The sequence below is a fragment of the Coregonus lavaretus genome (genome assembly GCF_964263955.1).
Source record: "Coregonus lavaretus genome assembly, chromosome: 17".
Taxonomy (NCBI): domain Eukaryota; kingdom Metazoa; phylum Chordata; class Actinopteri; order Salmoniformes; family Salmonidae; genus Coregonus; species Coregonus lavaretus.
The window spans coordinates 45,224,486-45,247,069 of NC_140004.1; the positions used below are offsets into that span (position 1 = coordinate 45,224,486).

Below are 22,584 nucleotides of genomic sequence, written 5' to 3' on the forward strand. Positions count from 1 at the left end.
TGTATGCAACCTCTTTGTTCATTCGTTCGATACGTCTCATTACAGGACCTCTGTCTATTTCTGACGACGGTCAACCTGTTACATGCCATCGCTCTGGTGTGAACTAAAATTATATTTGTGTGTCCGTAAAAAGCATTTGATGCTGAATATGATTCCCTTTTATTCATAACTTCCCTAGAAGATCATCTCTGAATTTGTATTCATGTCAATGCATAGAACCGTTTTGTGTTTTAACTTTCTCACCTCTTATTATTTTATTTGTTAAGTACCTTTTGAAATGCATTTATTGTAAGAAATGTACTATATGAATAAAGTGTGATTTAATTTGATGACGTGCCCAGAGATTATATAATAGGCGTGGCTATTTGAATACCTTTATATTACACAGATGAAAGCAGAAGCAAAGAAAACCTGTTGAGCATATACAGCATTCTGGTTGTAATTTATTTAAGGTAAGAAACGTATTAAAGGATTAACTTGATCTTATTTCGTGGTGTACTATTAATTAGGCTATACATTGAGTAAAAACAACGATTAAAAAAAAATGTATTACATAGGGGTTATGCATGCTCCATTGCACTTTGCTAACTCACACCAGGCGACACAACCGTCTCTCCACTTTTTATAATCTCTTTAAAAACGGTATTAGGACTAATATCTGACTTGTATTTGATGGCCTATAATGAACATAGCCAGCTAACTTTGAGGAAAATGTACAACAATAATAGCGGATGTAGGCTATAAATCGTGTGCAGGCCTATATATATATCTTTCACACTTCAATCTTCTCTTTGTGTCCTACTGGGTTTAAACGCCTTCTTCCGTTTCATTTCGGTCTATTTGTATTTATTATCCAAAGATTTTTCCATTTGAATAAACGCTTGAAGGTAAGGAGGACAGCAATGGTGTAGCCGACGGGCGATACGAATATCATTTATTTACATAGCGCATTGATGTGAATCACACTGCCGCTGTCTCATTTAGCTATTCGCACCTTATGGATTGTGGTTGTTGTGGATTGCTGTTCACAAAATGTATATATGTATATTTTAACACAATAATGGTTGAATTTAAGAAGTTTAAGCTGCCTATCAATCATTGTTTTTGCGACGGAAACCGTTTACCGTTTAAGAACCAAACCGAAGACCACGGGTGGGGCTTTTATCGCTCAATCTAATTCCTGTTGATAAAAAAAAAAAAAATCCTTAGGCCAAATGGACACATGCTCAAACTCGCGCACTTTTTATAGACTTATCAAAGTGTCACCAACAAAAACGGAAAAAATAGGCCTATAGCAAATGCAGCATATTGCATTCATTTTTCACGTGCAAATAGCACTTTTCTGTAGTGCTCAAAGCAAACCATTCCGTGAGAGCAGAATTTCCTTTTCAACTCGAAGCAATGAGCCCAATCAGTCCTCCATGACAACAAAATCATAAACAGAGTCGGCTAATTAGTCATTCATTTTGGGGTTATGCTCAGGTAAAACAATTTGGCTAATCAATATTGATATATATTTCCAAGTCCTATTCTTGAGATCAAGTGGTATTAAATTAATTGGAATGACTGGAAATCTGACAGACTTGTTTTTTTATATTAAGATATAGCCTAATCGTATTATTATCTGTAGTAGAAAGCAATGGGTTAGAAGAAGCCTACATAACCAACTCATAAAGTAAAATGTAACATCCATTTATGGCCAACTATGAACTCATTGATTTATCCTGCAATAGATGTCATCAATTGGAAGTATTCATTTTTTGTCTTCTTCTAATGCCTATAAGCAGGTTGACTTTAACTGGGATGAGTCTTGTCCTTGAGGCAGAACTGAGTGATTTCCGCTAGATGGGCAAGCTGCAAAGTCAAAATTGGCTACAGTGCATTCCATAAGTATTCAGACCCCTTGACTTTTTCCACATTTTGTTACATTACAGCTTTATTCTAAAATTGATTAAATAAAAAATGTCCCTCATCAAATCTACCCACAATAAACCATAATAATAAAGGATAATGTGTTTTTTAGGAAATTTTTGCAAATGTCTTTAAAATAATAAAAACAGAAATACCTTATTTACATAAGTATTCAGACCCTTTGCTATGAGACTCGAAAATGAGCTCAGGTGCATCCTGTTTCCATTGATCATCCTTGAGATGTTTCTACAACTTTATTTTTTTTATTTATTTTTTATTTCACCTTTATTTAACCAGGTAAGCCAGTTGAGAACAGGTTCTCATTTACAACTGCGACCTGGCAGATTGGAGTCCACCTGTGGTAAATTCAATTGATTGGACGTGATTTGGAAAGGCACACACCTGTCTATATACGGTCCAACAGTTGACAGTGCATGTCAGAGCAAAAACCAAGCCATGAGGTTGAAGGAATTGTCCGTAGAGCTCAGAGACAGGATTGTGTCAAGGCACAGATCTGGGGAAGGGTACCAAAACATTTCTGCAGCATTGAAGGTCCCCAAGAACACAGTGGCCTCCATCATTCTTAAATGGAAGAAGTTTCTTCCTAGAGCTGGCCACCCGGCCAAACTGAGCAATCGGGGGAGAAGGGACACTGACAGAGCTCCAGAGTTCCACTGTGGAGATGGGAGAACCTTCCAGAAGTACAACCATCTCGGCAGCACTGTCCAACCTGACAGAGCTTGAGAGGATCTGCAGAGAAGAATGGGAGAAACTCTCCAAATACAGGTGTTCCAAGCTTTTAGCATCATACCCAAGAAGACTCGAGTCTGTAATCGCTGTCAAAGGTGCTTCAAGAAAGTACTGAGTAAAGTGTCTGAATACTTATGTAAATGTGATATTTCAGTTTTTTGCTTTGTCATTATGGGGTATTGTGTGTAGATTGACGAGGAAAGAACAATTTAATCCAGGTTAGAATAAAGCTGTAAAGTAACAACATTTGGAAAAAGTGAAGGGGTCTGAATACTTTCTGAATGCACTGTATATACCGACTGGCTCGATTCGGTCTTCTGTCGCAAAATTTGAAATTGTGTTTTTTACATTGGATAAAAGTAGAGACTCAGAGCTAGAAAATTGTATATCATACACTACAGTTGAGGAATAATGGGAAAGTAATTCTGCTTTGAAAGTTGATAAACTTGTAACCTCACGTTTGAGAAAATGGCATTTGAATGTTGTGGTACCTACTGGAGAGCTCTTCTTTGTCTACACCCATTCAGCATAATTCAGACCCTCTTAAGCTATAGCCCCGCCCGAAACTCAGAGCGTTGTTAGATTGTCTGTTCGTAAATTCAGAGCGTTTCGCTCTCGGAGCGTTCAGATCGCACACTGGACGCTCTGCCGGAGGAGTAGGACGCTCTGCCGGAGGAGTAGGGTTAGCACCCTGGCTAACGTTGGCTAGCTTGCTAGCTACTTCCAGACACAAATGAGAGAACAGCTCACTCTGACAAGAGTACTCTGAAATCTGACCAGTCGAATTTACAAGCTACGTCTAATCGACAGTTGTCACAGTGACATCATGAACATTCTATTGAAATGGTTATTTGCATAGTGGAGTCTTTTGTTTAGACATGTAGCTAGCTAGCTAGCTAAACAATGAACCAGAATACCAACTCATAGCGGTACTACCCTGCATGAATGTGCAGGTAGCTAACCAACAAGGTTAAATTTTAGCTAGCTAACATTAGGCTATAACTAGCAATGCAAATGGCTCTGAGATACGAATAATATTACTACACAAATCATACATGTAACGTTAGCTAGCGAGCCAGCCAGCTGACTCTAGCTAGCTAACAGAAAACTACTTTCTGACAAAATTAGAAACGTGTAATATCTGAAAATGTAGCTAGCTAGACTATCTTACCCGTATACATGGATGAACGCTTCTCCCTCTCTGTCACGGATGCCATGGTTGCCCTTAGTTTGAAGATGTAATCCGGAAACAGGTGTTTTACAACAGCCTACCGTGTGTTCTCTTTTCGACTCCGTCTGCATATTTGCAATCAAAAGCCAGATTTTTCTCCATCTCCTTAGCTATCATACTCTAATTCCACTGATTTCAAAACTTGGTCCTCCAGAAAGTGGAGAGCAACACTTATGCAGTTCTACTTGCGTTAGAAAGGATGACCTACACATACTGACCAGCTCATGTTATTGACAGAAGCATGCTACAGACCAATCTGAACTCATCTCTCGGCATGTCCAGCCCACTCATTATCTCAGCCAATCATGGCTAGCGGGAAGGTTTCATTCTTTTTCCGTGGCTAAACCAACTAGGCTCATAATTTAACAATTGTATTCGTATTTACAGATGGCATACACGTTTGTTATTAAGGCACATGAAAGTTCACATGTTCCAGAAGGCATTTCTGCCAAAAAAAAAAACATTTTTATAAAATAAAAAAAGTTGACGTTCAAATGGCTCTACTGTGAAGTAGTGACGCGTGACATACGCCTAGTTTCCTGAAACTTGTCACATATTTGGTAGTGAGTGGAAACGCAAACAGGACGCTTCACATTTATAGATCTGGTGAAATATCGGTCTCATTGTTCTATCTGTGAAAAAAAATAAAAAAATAATTAAACTGGCACCAGAGTTGCCAGCTTAATACTGTCATTTTGCTTTACAGCAGAAATGCTGTAATATATTTTACAGTACACTTACTGTAAAAACATATTACAGCATCCCTGCTGTAAATTTACAGGAATGCTGTAATTTTTTACAGTACAGAAAATAGTACTGTGAAATATATTACAGCATATCTACTGTAAAGCAAAATTACAGAATTAAGCTGGCAACTCTGATGCCATGATAATGCTGTACATTTACAGTAAAATACTTCCTAAAATATAAATGTACAAAAAACTATGCATTTGTATATAAAATACATTTATTGAAAGTGGTAACAACATTAACAACAAATGAACAACTGATTTGACAATCGAAGTAACAACAGTTAACACATATTTAACCAAATAAGAGCATTATTACAACACTAATCTAAAAACTATGTTGTCTGCCTCTGTGTGTGGGGTGTGGGGGAGAGATACAAAGAGAGAGACAGAGATGGAGTTAAAATTGAGATTGGGTACAATCCTAGATCTACGCTCCAGGGCAATTCTATTAAAGGGGTTCAGAGGCAGTGAAACACACAACGTGACAGTTTGGGCAGAAGAGAGTAAATTCAGCGCAGCATCAGGTGTTCCTCATGGGGCTCCGTAGCAATCCTCCTCAGTTCTGATTTGTCAGCACTTCTCACCCTTAATTAGGACATTCAAAATAAAGAATAGAGAGACAGAGTTCCTGATTCTACCTGGATTATTTTGGAGAGGCTTCCATTAAAGAACACCCTCTGTGTTCTGTTAGACAAGTAACTATTTTTCCACAATATAGCAGGGGGTGTAAAGCCATAACACATACAGTACCAGTCAAAAGTTTGGACACACCTACTCATTCAAGGGTTTTTCTTTATTTTTACTATTTTCTACATTGTAGAATAATAGTGAAGACATCAAAACTATGAAATAACACATATGAAATCATGTAGTAACCAAAAAAGTGTTAAACAAATCAAAATATATTTTAGATTTTAGATTCTTCAAAGTAGCCACCCTTTGCCTTTATGACAGCTTTGCACACGCTTGGCATTCTCTCAACCAGCTTCATGAGGTAGTCACCTGGAATGCATTTCAATTAACAGGTGTGCCTTGTTAAAAGTTAATTTGTGGAATTTATTTCCTTCTTAATGCGTTTGAGCCAATCAGCTGTTCCGTCAGCAGACTATGATCGATAATGTCAAAAGCCCCACTGAAGTCTAACAAAACAAGATCTTTTTATCATACATTTCTCTCAGCCAATCATCAGTCATTTGTGTAAGTGCCATGCTTGTTGAATGTCCTTCCCTATAAGCGTGCTGAAAGTCTGTTGTCAATTTGTTTACAGTAAAATAGCATTGTATCTGGTCAAACACTATTTTTTCCAAAAGTTTACTAAGGGTGGGTAACAGGTTGATTGGTCGGCTATTTGAGCCAGTAAAGGGGGCTTTACTATTCTTGGGTAGAGGAATTACTTTTGCTTCCCTCCAGGCCTGAGGGCACACACTTTCTAGTAGGCTTTGATTGAAGATATGGCAAATAGGAGTGGCAATATCGTCCGCTATTATCCTCAGTAATTTTCCATCCAAGTTGTCAGATCCCAGTGGATTGTCATTGTTGATAGACAACTATACTTTTTTCACCTTTTTTCAATGCATGAGTTTGGCGCCTGAAACTGATTCTTTGAATCTATAGTAGACATAAGCTATTACTGTAAAGAAATACAGTATATTAGAGTAATTTTTACAGGAGGCTTCCAATTACAGTTAATAACATTATATTTCAGCATTTTACCCATAATGCATTTCAATCTACATCATTAATGCTGTTAATACAGGTAATGAGTGGAGAACAGGAGGGCTTCTTAAAGAAAAACTAACAGGTCTGTGAGAGCCGGAATTCTTACTGGTTGGTAGGGGATCAAATACTTATGTCATGCAATCCAGGCTCTGTCGTAGCCGGCCGCGACCGGGAGACCCATGGGGCGGCGCACAATTGGCCCAGCGTCGTCCAGGGTAGGGGAGGGAATTGTGGGTTCGATTCCCACGGGGGGCCAGTATGAAAAATAAAAAAATAATGTATGCACTCACTAACTGTAAGTCGCTCTGGATAAGAGCGTCTGCTAAATGACTAAAATGTAAATGTAAATGTCTGTAAAACACATTTACAGTATTTTACTGTGTATTCTACAGTGTTTTACTGTTGAAATTACAGAAAATTCTTACAGTGCACAATACCCCATAATGTCAAAGCGTAATTATGTTTTTAGAAAAATTGTCTAATTAAAATTGAAAAGCTTAAATGTATTGAGTCAATAAGTATTCAACCCCTTTGTTAATGGCAAGCCTAAATAAGTTCAGGAGTACAAAGTTGCTTAACAAGTCACATAAGTTGCATGGACTCACTCTGTGTGCAATAATAGTGTTTAACATGATTTTTGAATGACTACCTCATCTCTGTACCCCACACAGAAAATGATATGTGCGGTCACTCAGTCGAGCAGTACATTTCTAACACAGATTCAACCACAAAGAACAGGGAGGTCTTCCAATGCCGCGCAAAGAAGGGCACCTATTGGTAGATGGGTAAAATTAAAATACAAGACCAAAATCTACACTGGAGTTGCTTACCAAGAAGACAGTGAATGTTCCTGAGTGGCCGAGTTACAGTTTTGATTTAAATCTACTTCAAAATTTGGCCTTGTGTTTTAGGTTGTTGTCCTGCTGAAAGGTGAATTCATCTCCCGGTGTCTGGTGGAAAGCAGACTGAACCAGGTTATCCTCTAGGATTTTGCCTGTGCTTAGGTCCATTCCAGTTCTTCTTCTTTATCCTGAAGACTTCCCCAGTCCTTAACGATTACAAGCATACCCATAACATGATGCAGCCACCACTATGCTTGGAAATATGAAGAGTGGTACTCAGTAATGTGTTCTATTGGATTTGCCCCAAACATAACACTTTGTATTCAGGACAAAAAGTTAATTGCTTTGCCATATTTTTTGCAGTATTACAGTTGCCTTGTTGCAAACAGGATGCATGTTTTGGAATATTAAAATTCTGTACAGGCTTCCTTCTTTTCACTCTGTCAATTAGGTTAGTATTGTGGAGTAACTACAATGTTGTTGATCCATCCTCAGTTTTCTCCTATCACACCCATTAAACTCTGTAACTGTTTTAATGTCATCATTGGCCTCATGGTGAAATCCCTGAGCGGTTTCCTTCCTCTCCAGCAACTGAGTTAGGAAGGACGCCTGTACCTTTGTAGTGACTGGGTGTAGTGTATTGATACACCATCCAAAGTGTAATTAATAACTGCACCATGCTCAAAGGGATATTCTATGTCTGCTTTATTTAATTATTTTACCCATCTACCAATAGGTGCCCTTCTTTGCGAGGCATTGGAAAATCTCCCTGGTCTTTCTGGTTGAATCTGTGTTTGAAATTCACTGCTCGACTGAGGGACCTTACAGACAATTGTATGTGTGGGGCACAGAGATGAGGTAGACATTAGAAAATCATGTCAAACACTATTATTGCACACAGAGTGAGTCCATGCAACTTATTATGTGACTTGTTAAGATTTGAACTTATTTAGGCTTGCCATAACAAAGGGGTTGAATACTTATTGACTCAATACATTTCAGCTTTTCATTTTTTATTAGTATGTACAAATTTCAAAAAAGATAATTCGCTTTTACATTATGGGGTATTGTGTGTAGGCCAGTGACAAAAAAACTCAATTTAATCAATTTTAAATTCAGTCTGTAACACAACAAAATGTGGAAAAAAGGTAAAGGGGTGTGAATACTTTCTGAATGCACTGTATATACAGTATATAGACTACATCACCAAACGTATGTAGACACCTGCTCGTCGAACATCTCATTCCAAAATCATGGGCATTAACATGGAGTTGGTCCCCCCCTTTGCTGCTATAACAGCCTCCACTCTTCTGGGAAGGTTTTCCGCTAGATGTTGGAACATTGCTGCTGGGACTCAGCCACAAGAGCATTAACCTCTTAAGGATCGGACCCTTTTTTTCCAATTTTCGCCTAAAATGACATACTCAAATCTAACTGCTCAGGACCTGAAGCAAGGATATGCATATTCTTGATACCATTTGAAAGGAAACACTTTGAAGTTTGTGGAAATGTGAAATTAATGTAGGAGAATATAACACATTAGATCTGGTAAAAGATAATACAAACAAAAAAAACATGTGTTTTCTATATATTTTTTTGTTCCATCATCTTTGAAATGCAAGAGAAAGGCCACAATATAATATTGCAGTTTAGGCGCAATTGTGTGTGCAAAGTTTCAGAATGATCCAGTGAAGTATTGCAATACTGGACTATTTTGTATCAAGTCTGCCCAAATGTGCGGAATTGGTCAATTGATACATTTTCAAGTAAATAACTATACAGAACATAAAAAAATTATATGGTAATACAAAATGTAAGTTTACACACTCCCAGGAATGTCATACATGATGGCTTTCACACATCTAGATGGCCGGGCGGGGTGGGTGTGGAGCCAGAGACAGCAGGGGTTCAAACTGTAGAACCCAGTTCCTACATTTGAATATAAAAATGGATTTTATCAATCAAACAAAACCATGCTACATTTTATCTCTGGGACCCTCAGGATGACATATCAGAGCAAGATTACTGAATGTAAGTACATTATTTACCTTCAGAGTTGAATGTATCAAACCAGTTGCTGTGATACGTTTTTTGTTGTTGTGCACTCTCCTCAAACAATAGCATGGTATTTTTTCACTGTAATAGCTACTGTAAATTGGACAGTGCAGTTAGATTAACAAGAATTTAAGCTTTCTGCCCATATAAGACATGTCTATGTACTGGAAAGTTTGCTGTTACTTACAACAGTCATGCTAATCACATTAGCGCACGTTAGCTCAACCGTCCCATATATGGGACACCGATCCCGTAGAGGTTAATGAGGTAGGGCACTGACGTTGGGTGATTAAGCCTGGCTCGCAGTCTGCATTCCAATTCATCCCAAAGGTGTTCGATGGGGTTGAGATCAGGGCTCTGTGCAGGCCAGTCAAGTTCTTCCACACCGATATCGACAAACCATTTCTGTATGGACCTCGCTTTGTGCATGGGGGCATTGTCATGCTGAAACAGGAAAGGGCCTTCCCCAAACTTTTGCCGCAAAGTTGGAAGCACAGAATCGTCTAGAATGTAATTGTATGCTGTAGCGTTAAGATTTCCCTTCACTGGAACTAAGGGGCCTAGACTGAACCATGAAAAACAGCCCAAGACCATTATTCCTCATCCACCAAACTTTACAGTTGGCACTATGCATTGGCGTGGGTAGCGTTCTCCTTGCATCCGACAAACCCAGAATCCTCCGTCTGACTGCCAGATGGTGAAGCGTGATTCATCACTCCAGAGAATGCGTTTCCACTGCTGTTCTTTGAGCTTGTTTGGCCTACCACTTCGCAGCTGAGCCGTTGTTGCTCCTAGACGTTTCCACTTCACAATAACAGCACTTACAGTTGACCGGGGCAACTCTAGCAGGGCAGAAATCTGACGAAAAGACTTGGCATTGCGCATGGTGATCTTAGGCTTGTGTGCGGCTGCTCGGCCATGGAAACCCATTTCATGAAGCTCCCAACTAACAGTTCTTGTGCTGACGTTGCTTCCAGAGGCAGTTTGGAACTCGGTGGTGAGTGTTGCAACCGAGGACAGACGATTTTTACGTGCTACGCTCTTCAGCACTCGGCGGTCCTGTTCTTTGAGCTTGTTTGGCCTACCCCTTCGCGGCTGAGCCGTTGTTGCTCCTAGACGTTTCCACTTCACAATAACAGCACTTACAGTTGACCGGGGCAGCTCTAGCAGGACAGAAATTTGACGAATTGACTTGTTGGAAAGGTGGCATCCTATGACGGTGCCACGTTGAAAGTCACTGAGCTCTTCAGTAAGGGCGTTCTACTGCCAACGTTTGTCTATGGAGATTGCATGGCGGTGTGCTCGATTTTATACACCTATCAGCAACGGCTGTGGCTGAAATAGACGAATCCGCTAATTTGAAGGGGTGTCCACATACTTTTGTTTATAAAATGTATGTAAAATGAATAAGAGTTCTGGACAAATTAGGAGAGGATGTCAAGTCATTATTATTCCATGTTTGCCATTATAGCCAAGTCCAGAACAGACTATGGGAGGCGCACAGTACTACATAGAGCCATGACTACATGGAACTCTATTCCACATCAGGTAACTGATGCAAGCAGTAGAATCAGATTTTTTTTTTTTAAACAGATAAAAATACACCTTATGGAACAGCGGGGACTGTGATGAGACACACACACACACAGGTACAGACACACGCATACACACACACACACACACACGCTAGCACACGCACTCTACACACACGTACCTTGTAATATTGTTGTATGGTGGTATTATACATTTTGTATTGTAGATATGTAGTGGTGTAATACTGTTATATGATGTACTCTTTTATCTTTTGTTTTATGTGTGATGAAAGTGCCTTATTGTGTTTGGACCCCAGGAAGAGTAGCTTGGCAGCAGCTAATCAAGTCTACATGAAAATGGTTAAAAAGCAACAACAAAAAATGACGTTTTGGATTGGCCCATTTAAAGTACAGACCAAATCCCAATTGAGATGTGGCAGGACTTGAAACGAGCAGTTCATGCTTGAAAAACACACAAATGTCTCTGAGTTAAAGCAGTTCTGCATAGAAGAGTGGCCCAAAATTCTACAGGAAGTAGAACTACAGGAAGTGTTAGGTTGGGGTCATTGCAGCTAAAGGTGGCACAACTAGTTATTGACTGTAAGGCGGCAATTACTTTTTCACACCGGGGCATTGGGTGTTGAATACCTTTGTTTATGAAATATGAGTATGTGAGTATGTAATTGCTGTGTTATTTGTTCACTCATGTTCCCTTTATCTAATATTAGGTTTTTGTTGAAGATCTGATAACATTCAGTATCAAAAATATGCAAAAGTAGAGAAAATTAGAAAGGAGGCCAATACTTTTTCACGGCACTGTACATATGCATGCACCAGGGCCTCCCGAGTGGTGCAGCAGTCTAAGGCACTGCATCACAGTGCTAGAGGCGTCACTATAGACCCGGGTTCGATCCCGGGCTGTATCACAACTGGCTGTGATTGGGAGTCCCTTAGGGCAGCGCACAATTGGCCCAGTGTAGTCCGGGTTTGGCCGGTGTAGGCCGTCATTGTAAATAAGAATTTGTTCTTAACTGACTTACCAGGATAAATAAATAGCACTTTTTGCTAATGCACACCAGGCTACTTGGCCTCTCTCCAATTTCTAATCTGTTACAAGCTAGAAACCTTAATTGAAACAATAACTAAGTGGACACCCCACCTTTGTTTTGGTAAAAAACTGAGGGATGGGCCTGGAGAAATGTAAACACAAAAATTCATAGACAGAACTATGGATGCAAGGACTGTCACATCCATGATATCAACATTAGTTTTAAGCATTTTTTGAGACTATATAGTGTTTGTTTACAAACATTGGAGTGAAACAATGGGCCCCGTGTAGCTCAGTTGGTAGAGCATGGCGTTTGCAACGCCAGGGTTGTGGGTTCGTTTCCCACGGGGAGCCAGTATGAAAAAAATATATATATAATGCATGCACTCACTAACTGTAAGTCACTCTGGATAAGAGCGTCTGCTAAAATGTAAACAAGCTTCTATTTTGGGTTCTGATGGGGACAGTTGAACTAAGCTCATGAGGCATTTAGAAGTTACATTATTCAACAATCAATGGGTACATGTCATTAAATCACTGATGTAGCAACTGCAGATTTCCCCTTTAAGTAAAAAAAAAAGTAAAGTGTGTCAGTTAGGCCTATGGATAAAAATATATATATCAGCACAAATTACATTGAGCAATAAAAGCCAGGGCTCGTGGTCTTCTTAAATTAAACTTGTTTTTGACAGTATGTGTGTTGCACAATACCACAGAGGAGTTTAGAAAGAGAGGAACTCCCTCAAACGTTTGTTCCATAGGCTGGGATCTGCACTATGCAGCTGTTGCAAGAGCACATTTTCACTGGCTGTCCACTGGTTCGCGATAACAACGATTGATAGGCAGCTTAAACTTCTTCAAATTCACCCATTATTGGGTTAGAATACACAAATACATTTGTCAACAGCCATCTACAACAACTACGATCCGTAAGATGCAAATAGCAAGGTGATATACCTTTCTAGGTTTCTAGCTTTAAATAACGGTATAAGGACTAGTATCCAGTCTAACTCGTGTTTCATGGACTATAATTAACATAGCCTGCTAACTTTGAGGAAAAAGTGAATATTGTGATGCCGGGCCTAACTATTCCTGAAGCAAAGGCCTACCCTCCTACCACGCCAACATGGATGTCTTTACAACTTCTCGGTCTGACTAATTGCGTTGATTTAATTTGCATTCCCCAATGCACTGCTGTCATTGAAAACCATTGCTTAGATGCGGTATAAAAGTAATCCTTCTTCCCCCAACCCCCATAAAAAATATAAATAAATAAATAAATGTGGTTGTCCCACTGGCTATCATAAGTTGAATGCACCAATTTGTAAGTCACTCTGGATAAGAGCGTCTGCTAAATGACGTAAATGTAAATGTAAATGCAGTGTCCAGAGCTCAATATAGCAATGTGTCGGAGCACCCCTGCTGCCTGTTTTGGGTAGCCTTCCGCACCTCAGTGTGTTTAGTTGATTTCCAGCCAGTAGAGGGCACACGTTTCAGCTAAATGTTCTGCTCCGATGTGACTTGTTGTTCCCTTGTTTCAACTCGTATTGTATTAAACCTGATTTATTGTAGCCTACCTTCTGTAGTGCTTTCTGGACCTGAGTTTCCCCTATTACAGACAGATGCATTGATAGTCATTGGGCTACCTACCCCCTAAATTCACATGGTGTCAATGGTACATGATAGAGTTTCACTCTTTTACCCCTTACTCAGGTTGGGTTAGTAGAGTAGTGATGATTATTTTACTACAGCTGAAAAGTGAGATGGTTATATAGGTATCTGATTATTTTGTCCATGGCAGTGATCATCAACAATGGAGCTGGTGTTGGTAAAAACTCTGGATGAGCTGACGAGTGACGAGATGAAGAGATTCCAGTGGTTCCTGATCAAGCACAAGAGGTATAGCATTGAGCCCATCAAAAAGAGCGAGGTCGATGGCAACGCAAGCAGGGAGAACACCGTGGAGCTGATGGTGAACAAATACAAAGAGAATGGGGCTCTGGGTGTCACTGTGAATATCCTGAAGGACATGAACCAGAATACACTTGCTGAGAAGTTGAAGACAAACATTCTCAAAGGAGGTAATGTACAAATGACCCTTTGCAGGTCATAGACAGCTATGATGAAAATAATAGCTGAACATGACTGCCACATTATACTGGGACAGGGTCACAGACAGAAACATGCAGCATCTTTAATGCGTGTATGTACAGTTTATACAATTATTGGAACCCTTTTCAATACCGCACCTTGCGAGGATAACGGTACTTTTTCTAAAATGTTTTATGAGATTGGAGAACACATTGGGATTAACCATTTTGTTAATATACAGTACCAGTCAAAAGTTTGGACACACCTACTCATTCAAGGGTTTTTCTTAATTTTTTACTATTTTCTACATTGTAGAATAATAGTGCAGACATCAAAACTATGAAATAACACATATGGAATCATGAAGTAACCAAAAAAGTTAAATAAATCAAAACATATTTGAGATTCTTCAAAGTAGCCACCCTTTGCCTTGATGACAGCTTTGCACACTCTTGGCATTCTCTCAACCAGCTTCATGCGGAATGCTTTTCCAACAGTCTTGAAGGAGTTCCCACATATGCTGAGCACTTGTTGGCTGCTTTTCCTTCACTCTGCGGTCCAACTCATCCCAAACCATCTCAAATTGGGTTGAGGTCAGGGGATTGTGGAGGCCAGGTCATCTGATGCAGCACTCCATCACTCTCCTTCTTGGTCAAATAGCCCTTACACAGCCTGGAGGTGTGTTGGGTCATTGTACTGTTGAAAAACAAATGATAGTCCCACTAAGCACAAACCAGATGGGATGGCGTATTGCTGCAGAATGCTGTGGTAGCCATGCTGGTTAAGTGTGCCTTGAATTCTAAATAAATCACTAACAGTGTCACCAGCAAAGCACCCCCACACCATCACACCTCCTCCTCCATGCTTCATGGTGGGAACCACACATGCAGAGATCATCCGTTCACCTACTCTGCGTCTCACAAAGACACGGCCGTTTGAACCAAAAATCTCACATTTGGACTCATTAGACCAAAGGACAGATTTCCACATGTCTAATGTCCATTGCTCATGTTTCTTGGCCCAATCAAGTCTCTTCTTCTTATTGGTGTCCTTTAGTAGTGGTTTCTTTGCAGCAATTCGACCATGGCCTGATTCACGCAGTCTCCTCTGAACAGTTGATGTTGAGATGTGTCTGTTACTTGAACTCTGTGAAGCATTTATTTGGGCTAGAATCTGGGGTGCAGTTAACTCTAATGAACTTATCCTCTGCAGCAGAGGTAACTCTGGGTCTTCCTTTCCTCTGGCGGTCCTTATGAGAGCCAGTTTCATCATAGCGCTTGATGTTTTTCGCGACTGCACTTGAAGAAACTTTCAAAGATCTTGAAATTTTCCGGATTGACTGACCTTCAAGTCTTAAAGTAATGATAGACTGTCGTTTCTCTTTGCTTATTTGAGCTGTTCTTGCCCCGTTCTAGCCCTACTTGGTCTTTTACCAAGTAGGGCTATCTTCTGTATACCACCCCTACCTTGTCACAACACAACTGATTGGCTCAAACGCATTAAGAAGGAAAGAAATTCCACAAATTAACTTTTAACAAGGCACACCTGTTAATTGAAAATCATTCCAGGTGACTACCTCATGAAGCTGGTTGAGAGAATGCCAAGAGTGTGCAAAGCTGTCATCAAGGCAAAGGGTGGCTATTTGAAGAATCTCAAATTTAAAATATATTTAGATTTGTTTAACACTTTTTTGGATACTACATGATTCCATATGTGTTATTTCATAGTTTTGATGTCTTCACTATTATTCTACAATGTAGAAAATGGTAAAAATAAAGAGAAACCCTTGAATGAGTAGGTGGGTCCAAACTTTTGACTGGTACTGTATACTGTCTATAGATAGTCTGGAGAGACAGTGGGGAAAAAAAGTATTTAGTCAGCCACCAATTGTGCAAGTTCTCCCACTTAAAAAGATGTGAGAGGCCTGTAATTTTCATCATAGGTACACGTCAACTATGACAGACAAAATGAGATTTTTTTTTCCAGAAAATCACATTGTAGAATTTTTTATGAATTGATTTGCAAATTATGGTGGAAAATAAGTATTTGGTCAATAACAAAAGTTTCTCAATACTTTGTTATATACCCTTTGTTGGCAATGACACAGGTCAAACGTTTTCTGTAAGTCTTCACAAGGTTTTCACACACTGTTGCTGGTATTTTGGCCCATTCCTCCATGCAGATCTCCTCTAGAGCAGTGATGTTTTGGGGCTGTCGCTGGGCAACACGGACTTTCAACTCCCTCCAAAGATTTTCTATGGGGTTGAGATCTGGAGACTGGCTAGGCCACTCCAGGACCTTGAAATGCTTCTTACGAAGCCACTCCTTCGTTGCCCGGGCGGTGTGTTTGGGATCATTGTCATGCTGAAAGACCCAGCCACGTTTCATCTTCAATGCCCTTGGTGATGGAAGGAGGTTTTCACTCAAAATCTCACGATACATGGCCCCATTCATTCTTTCCTTTACACGGATCAGTCGTCCTGGTCCCGTTGCAGAAAAACAGCCCCAAAGCATGATGTTTCCACCCCCATGCTTCACAGTAGGTATGGTGTTCTTTGGATGCAACTCAGCATTCTTTGTCCTCCAAACACGACGAGTTGAGTTTTTACCAAAAGTTCTATTTTGGTTTCATCTGACCATATGACATTCTCCCAATCCTCTTCTGGATAATCCAAATGCACTCTAGCAAACTTCAGACGGGCCTGGACATGTACTGGCTTAAGCAGGGGGACACGTCTGGCACTGCAGGATTTGAGTCCATGGCGGCGTAGTGTGTTACTGATGGTAGGCTTTGTTACTTTGGTCCCAGCTCTCTGCAGGTCATTCACTAGGTCCCCCCGTGTGGTTCTGGGATTTTTGCTCACCGTTCTTGTGATCATTTTGACCCCACGGGGTGAGATCTTGCGTGGAGCCCCAGATCGAGGGAGATTATCAGTGGTCTTGTATGTCTTCCATTTCCTAATAATTGCTCGCACAGTTGATTTCTTCAAACCAAGCTGCTTACCTATTGCAGATTCAGTCTTCCCAGCCTGGTGCAGGTCTACAATTTTGTTTCTGGTGTCCTTTGACAGCTCTTTGGTCTTGGCCATAGTGGAGTTTGGAGTGTGACTGTTTGAGGTTGTGGACAGGTGTCTTTTATACTGATAACAAGTTCAAACAGGTGCCATTAATACAGGTAACGAGTGGAGGACAGAGGAGCCTCTTAAAGAAGAAGTTACAGGTCTGTGAAAGCCAGAAATCTTGCTTGTTTGTAGGTGACCAAATACTTATTTTCCACCATAATTTGCAAATAAATTCATTACAAATCCTACAATGTGATTTTCTGGATTTTTTCTCCTCAATTTGTCTGTCATAGTTGACGTGTACCTATGATGAAAATTACAGGCCTCTCTCATCTTTTTAAGTGGGAGAACTTGCACAATTGGTGGTTGACTAAATACTTTTTTTCCCCACTGTATATTTCATTTTTATTTTATAAACACAAACAAAGAGAAACAACACAACTACCACACCCGATACACACCACAACATGCCCACACCTGTCCATGAACACACAAAAACACACAGTAGTCTCCCCTTTCATCACACATACAGTTGAAGTCGGAAGTTTACATACACTTAGGTTGGAGTCATTAAAACTTATTTTTCAACCACTCCACAAATTTCTTGTTAACAAACTATAGTTTTGGCAAGTCGGTTAGGACATCTACTTTGTGCATGACACAAGTAATTTTTCCAACAATTGTTTACAGACAGATTATTTCACTTATAATTCACTGTATCACAATTCCAGTGGGTCAGAAGTTTACATACACTAAGTTGACTGTGTCTTTCAACAGCTTGGAAAATTCCAGAAAATTATGTCATGGCTTTAGAAGCTTCTGATAGGCTAATTGACATAATTTGAGTCAATTGGAGGTGTACCTGTGGATGTATTTCAAGGCCTACCTTCAAACTCAGTGCCTCTTTGCTTGACATCATGGGAAAATCAAAAGAAATCAGCCAAGACCTCAGAGAAAAGATTGTAGACCTCCACAAGTCTGGTTCATCCTTGGGAGCAATTTCCAAATGCCTGAAGGTACCACATTCATCTGTACAAACAATAGTACGCAAGTATAAACACCATGGGACCATGCAGCCGTCATACCGCTCAGGAAGGAGATGCGTTCTGTCTCCTAGAGATGAACGTACTTTGGTGCGAAAAGTGCAAATCAATCCCGGAACAACAGCAAAAGGACCTTGTGAGGATGCTGGAGGAAACAGGTACAAAAGTATCTATATCCACAGTAAAACGAGTCCTATATATCGACATAACCTGAAAGGCCGCTCAGCAAGGAAGAGGCCACTGCTCCAAAACCGCCATAAAAAAGCCAGAGTACGGTTTGCAACTGCACATGGGGACAAAGATCGTACTTTTTGGAGAAATGTCCTCTGGTCTGATGAAACAAAAATAGAACTGTTTGGCCATAATGACCATCGTTATGTTTGGAGGAAAAAGGGGGATGATTCCAAGCCGAAGAACACCATCCCAACCGTGAAGCACGGGGTTGGCAGCATCATGCTGTGGGGGTGCTTTGCTGCAGGAGGGACTGGTGCACTTCACAAAATAGATGGCATCATGAGGAAGGAAAATTATGTGGATATATTGAAGCAACATCTCAAGACATCAGTCAGGAAGTTAAAGCTTGGTCGCAAATGGGTCTTCCAAATGGACAATGACCCCAAGCATACTTCCAAAGTTGTGGCAAAATGGCTTAAGGACAACAAAGTCAAGGTATTGGAGTGGCCATCACAAAGCCCTGACCTCAATCCTATAGAACATTTGTGGGCAGAACTGAAAAAGCGTGTGCGAGCAAGGAGGCCTACAAACCTGACTCAGTTACACCAGCTCTGTCAGGAGGAATGGGCCGAAATTCACCCAACTTATTGTGGGAAGCTTGTGGAAGGCTACCCGAAACGTTTGACCCAAGTTTAACAATTTAAAGGCAATGCTACCAAATACTAATTGATTGTATGTAAACTTCTGACCCACTGGGAATGTGATGAAAGAAATAAAAGCTGAAATAAAAAATTCTCTCTACTATTATTCTGACATTTCACATTCTTAAAATAAAGTGGTGATCCTAACTGACCTAAGACAGGGAATTTGTACTAGGATTAAATGTCAGGAATTGTGAAAAACTGAGTTTAAATGTATTTGGCTAAGGTGTATGTAAACTTCCGACTTCAACTGTAAATAAACCCTCACTCTGCACAGGTAAATAAACCCTGTCTCTGCCACATTCTACACAGGTAAATAAACCCTCACCCTACACAGGTAAATAACCTGGACTCTGCCACACTCTACACAGGTAAATACACCCTCACTCTACACAGGTAAATAACCCTGACTCTGCCACATTCTACACTGTTAAATACACCCTCACTTTGCCACACTCTACACAGCTAAAACAAATAATCATGCATACACACTCTACACAGGTAAATAAACCCTCACTCTGCCAAACTCTACACAGGTAAATAAACCCTCACTCTGCTATGCTCTATACAGATAAAAAAAACTCACTCTGCCACGCTCTACACAGGTAAATAAACCCTCACTCTGACACACTCTACACAGGTAATAAACCCTCACTCTGCCACACTTTACACAGGTAATACACCCTCAATCTGCCACACTCTACACAGGTAAATAAACCCTCACTCTTCCACACTCCACAGGTAATAAACCCTCACTCTGCCACACTCTACACAGGTAAATAAACCCTCACTCTGCCACACTCTACACAGGTAAATAAACCCTCACTCTGCCACACTCTACACAGGTGAAAAAAATAATCACGCTGCCACTCTCTACACAGGTAAATAAACCCTCACTCTTCCACACTGAGTTTAAATGTATTTGGCTAAGGTGTATGTAAACTTCCGACTTCAACTGTATACGCTTAAAATACAAAACATTAGGAACACCTTCCTGATATTGAGTTGCACCCCCTTTTGCCCTCAGAACAGCATGCATATTGACGCTGCACACACACACACACACATTCATTCACATACGCTGCTGCTACTCTGTTTATCTATGCATAGTCACTTTACCACTACCTACATATTACCTCAATTACCTTGACTAACCCCTGCACATTGACTCGGTATCGGTACCCCTTGTAGATAGCTTCGTTATTGTTATTTTATTGTGTTACTATTTAAAAGGCGTGTGTAATGATGGTTGCCAGGTGTCGTAATGATGGTTGCCAGGTGTGTGTAATGATGGTTGCCAGGTGTGTTAATGATGGTTGCCAGGTGTGTGTAATGATGGTTAACAAGTGTGTGTAATGATGGTTAACAAGTGTGTGTAATGATGGGGAACAGGTGTGTGTAATGATGGTTGCCAGGTGTGTGTAATGATGGTTGCCAGGTGTGTGTAATGATGGTTGCCAGGTGTGTGTAATGATGGGGAACAGGTGTGTGTAATGATGAGGAACAGGTGTGTGTAATGATGGTTGCCAGGTGTGTGTAATGTTGGTTGCCAGGTGTGTGTAATGATGGTTGTCAGGTGTGTGTAATGATGGTTGCTAGGTGTGTGTAATGATGCTTGCCAGATGTGTGTAATGATGGGGAGCAGGTGTGTGTAATGATGGTTAACAGGTGTGTGTAATGATGGGGAACAGGAGTGTGTAATGATGGTTGCCAGGTGACGTCGTCACAAGTAGGACTTTACCCAGCCTCGAGGGATACTGCTTAACCCCAGTGCCTCCAGTTTGGAGATTAGGAGACAGTGGTTAACTGTAGGTACGTAGGTCAAGCAGTACCATTCAGTACCAGTTTTCCCTTATCAATCTTTTTCCTGATGAAAAGTAAAGTAGACATGAATATATGGAGTAAGTTTTTTTAAACCCAACTGAAAATCATACATCAGACTTTGTTGACATTCATAAATTTGCTCATGCACATCGACAGCGGCAAAGAGCACTGCAAAGGAGAGCACTGCGGCAAAGAGCACTGCAAAGGAGAGCACTGCGGCGAAGAGCACTGCAAAGGAGAGCACTGCGGCAAAGAGAACTGCAAAGGAGAGCACTGCGGCAAAGAGCACTGCAAAGGAGAGCACTGCGGCAAAGAGCACTGCAAAGGAGAGCACTGCCGCGAACAGCACTGCAAAGGAGAGCACTGCGGCGAAGAGCACTGCAAAGAAGAGCACTGCAAAGGAGAGCACTGCAGCGAAGAGCACTGCAAAGGAGACACAAGTGAAGAAGAGCACTGCAAAGGAGAGCACTGCGGCGAAGAGCACTGCGGCGAAGAGCACTGCAAAGGAGAGCACTGCAGCGAAGAGCACTGCAAAGGAGACACAAGTGAAGAAGAGCACTGCAAAGGAGAGCACTGCGGCGAAGAGCACTGCGGCGAAGAGCACTGCAAAGGAGAGCACTGCAGCGAAGAGCACTGCAAAGGAGACACAAGTGAAGAAGAGCACTGCAAAGGAGAGCACTGCGGCGAAGAGACCTAAGGCGAAGGGACCTGCAAAAACAGAGCCGTTCTAGATCAAGAGAATGGGTCCATATAGCATTTTTTATTTTAGTAAATTGACTTGTCAGAGACCAGTTTACAATTAATAAAGATATTTCAGAAGATTTCAATTTTCTTTTATATACTGTATTTTCTTAAGCTTTTCTCAGAATATTTGGAATTTTACAACCTGACAATTAAATAAAAATCATAATTTTCAAGAATTTGAATGTTTAAAATGTTTTCTCATATGCTCTTCAGAACATAAAATATGCAATTAAAAAATACTAACCGGTGTCAGCAGGGCTCGACAAACAGGGCTGCCCGCTGGAAACCCTCCAGGCCAGTCGATCATCCCCATCAGTGGCCGCTTGGGCCAGTGAAAAATATATTGAAAAATATTGTAATAATGCTTTTTTTTTTTTTTTAACAGATGGATTCCCGAAGCTGTTCGTTCGTCACGCCGATTATTTATCACATGCGCTGCACACATATAGCCTATAATCTGTCGGGCAGGGAGAGCTCGCAGTCCTCAAACAACAACATTGTCAAAGGCTCCAGTCATAGACAGTTTTCTCTGCTACCACACTGCAAGCAGTAGCGTATGGAGCCAGATAGCTGCCAAAAGGCTGAACATACGTATCGTTAGTATCGTAAGAAAATCCATACGTAAATTGTAGGATCGTAGGAAAAGCCATGCGTGAAACATGAAACGTAACCGTTAAATTTGATCTGTAAACGTACAAACCCTATGTTACGTTCAATTCTTACTTTACATCTCCCTTTACTCGGTTACAGATATTTTTTATGCGTACAAGCTTTTGTCAGGAATGTGGCATCTGCAAAGGACATGAACCGAACGTAGCTAGTCGAAGTTAGCTAGTCAATCACGCAACTCTAGCCCAGATGTTAGATTTGTTTTGCAGCTTCCAGTTTCATTTCCAAAATAAAAGTCTAGACCTTGTTTTAGAACGGCATTCGATAACGACATTATACCAGTCGATGGCGTAGTATAGGCTTGGGCCTTCAGCAAATGACTCGTGTAAGAATTATACTATAAAGACACAGAAGAGCCTTCTAGAATAACCACCTGAGCTGCAAAATAGAAAGTAAATATGATTTAGGCTTATTCCACTATCTAAATATGCCACGC

At 40.6% G+C, this 22,584-nt stretch overlaps 1 protein-coding gene across 1 annotated transcript; it reads left to right on the forward strand.

Moving 5' to 3' along the window:
• Positions 1–348: 348 nt before the first annotated feature.
• Positions 349–21,650, forward strand: LOC311144344 (uncharacterized protein). Its single transcript, XM_084180379.1, has 3 exons — positions 349–452; positions 13,642–13,921; positions 20,892–21,650. Exons 2-3 carry the CDS (start codon positions 13,654–13,656, stop codon positions 21,464–21,466), a joined length of 843 nt encoding a protein of 280 aa, XP_084036505.1. The 5' UTR covers positions 349–452; positions 13,642–13,653; the 3' UTR covers positions 21,467–21,650.
• The last annotated feature ends 934 nt before the right edge of the window (positions 21,651–22,584 follow it).

Bases quoted from the DNA above. Each gene is read 5' to 3' on its own strand.
- LOC311144344 (XM_084180379.1), top strand. From the start codon at position 13,654: ATGGAGCTGGTGTTGGTAAAAACTCTGGATGAGCTGACGAGTGACGAG. The intron at 13,922-20,891 runs GTAATGTACAAA...GCACATCGACAG, and splicing joins GACAAACATTCTCAAAGGAG to CGGCAAAGAGCACTGCAAAG.